The 1,571-nt window shown below is 44.9% G+C and overlaps 1 protein-coding gene across 1 annotated transcript; it reads right to left on the bottom strand.

Annotated features, from left to right (window-relative positions):
• Nucleotides 1-604: 604 nt before the first annotated feature.
• LOC142175154 (uncharacterized) lies at nt 605-1,303 on the bottom strand. Its single transcript, XM_075241732.1, has one exon. The coding sequence runs from the start codon at nt 1,301-1,303 to the stop codon at nt 605-607; it is 699 nt and encodes a 232-aa protein (XP_075097833.1).
• Nucleotides 1,304-1,571: the final 268 nt, after the last annotated feature.

The raw sequence follows: 1,571 nt of genomic DNA, 5'->3' as shown, positions 1-1,571 counted from the left end.
ATGATAGCTTTCAAAGCTGGGTCAAACTCTTTGTCTTCATAGATCATCCCAATAACTGGCCCTTTGTTGTGAGCTGGTAATGGGTTGTTGGTTATATTGGGGACCTCTTCATCCCTTAACACTACCCATTTTTGTTCTATCACATTTTCAACTGCCCTTTTTAGGGTCCAACAATCCTTAGTGTCGTGCCCTTCTGCCCCTGAATGATAAGCACATTGGCTATCGGATCGGTAGGAGGCCGACTCTGGTTTTTGCCTGTTTGGAGGTACGGGCTACAATAGACCCATGTGGATCAACTTTAGGAAGAGGCTGGAATACGACTCACCAATGGGTGTGAAATTTGTTCTTTTGGGTGGCTCACGGGCACGGGCATTATATGGAAAATTAGTTTGTGGGGGATGAGGATTATATGGAGCTTGATGAGGAGGGTTATTTCTAGGAGGTGGAGCCCAGTTTTGGTTAAACTGTTGTTGTGGCCGAGCGTATGGCTGGCCATTCATAACCGTATAAGGCTGAGGAATCATAGCATAAGCCGCATCCTACTGAGGATAATAATGTTGCGGGGTGTTTGGAGGGAAGTAACCTCGGGGCTGACGGGGGTTTCTCAGACGTGAAGCCGCCATTGCCACTTCTTCTTTCTTTTTTCGGTTTGTCGCGCCCCCTGGCCGCTCTGGATTTCTTGAGAAGTAGCTCTTATAATCGACTGGCTCAGGATGCGACCCGTTTTCAAACCATTCTCTACCATTTCCCCAATCTTTATGGCTTCCGCAAATGGCTTGCCCATAGTGGACATCATGTTTTGGAAGTAATCAGCCTCTTGGGCTTGCAGGAAGACACTGACCATCTCGGTCTCATCCATTGGGGGTTTCACCCTGGCAGCTTGTTCACGCCACTTGACAGCATATTTTCGGAAGCTCTCTGAAGACTTCTTTTTGAGATTAGATAGAGAATATTTGTCTGGAGCTACGTCTATGTTGTACTGGAATTGTCTGACAAAATCTCGAGCCAAATCATCCCATATGTGCCAGCGAGATATGTCTTGATCCATATACCACTCGGATGCAATGCCGACTAGACTCTCTCCGAAATAAGCCATTAGGAGTTCTTCTCTTTCACCTGCCCCTCTTAATTGATTGCAATACCTCTTGAGGTGGGCTATGAGGTACCTGTGTCCATCATACTTTTCGAACTTAGGAGTCTTAAAACCAATGGGCAGATGAACATGCAGGAACATACATAAATCAGCGTAGGATACGCTCTTCTGGCCACTTAAACCTTGTATATTCTTGAGGCTTTGTTCCATGCTTCTCATTTTATGAGTGATTTCCTCTTGCTAGGGATTCTTTGTAGCTCTCTCTTGTCCTGCGTAAACTCATACCGAGGTTGTTGAGGGCAGGAGTTGATGTTTTATACGTCAATACCACACAAGAGGGGGTGATTTGTGTGGTACCCAATTTTCGCTTAACTTGATTATAGAAGGACCTGGTTCTTCTATGTGTTCCAACTACTACTGTTTGCGGAATAATAAGTAAAGAAAATAAAGAACACAAAGATATTTACGAGGAAAACAC

The sequence above is a fragment of the Nicotiana tabacum genome, chromosome 21 (genome assembly GCF_000715075.1).
Source record: "Nicotiana tabacum cultivar K326 chromosome 21, ASM71507v2, whole genome shotgun sequence".
Taxonomy (NCBI): Eukaryota; Viridiplantae; Streptophyta; class Magnoliopsida; order Solanales; family Solanaceae; genus Nicotiana; species Nicotiana tabacum.
This window is presented reverse-complemented; position numbering and strand designations above follow the sequence as displayed.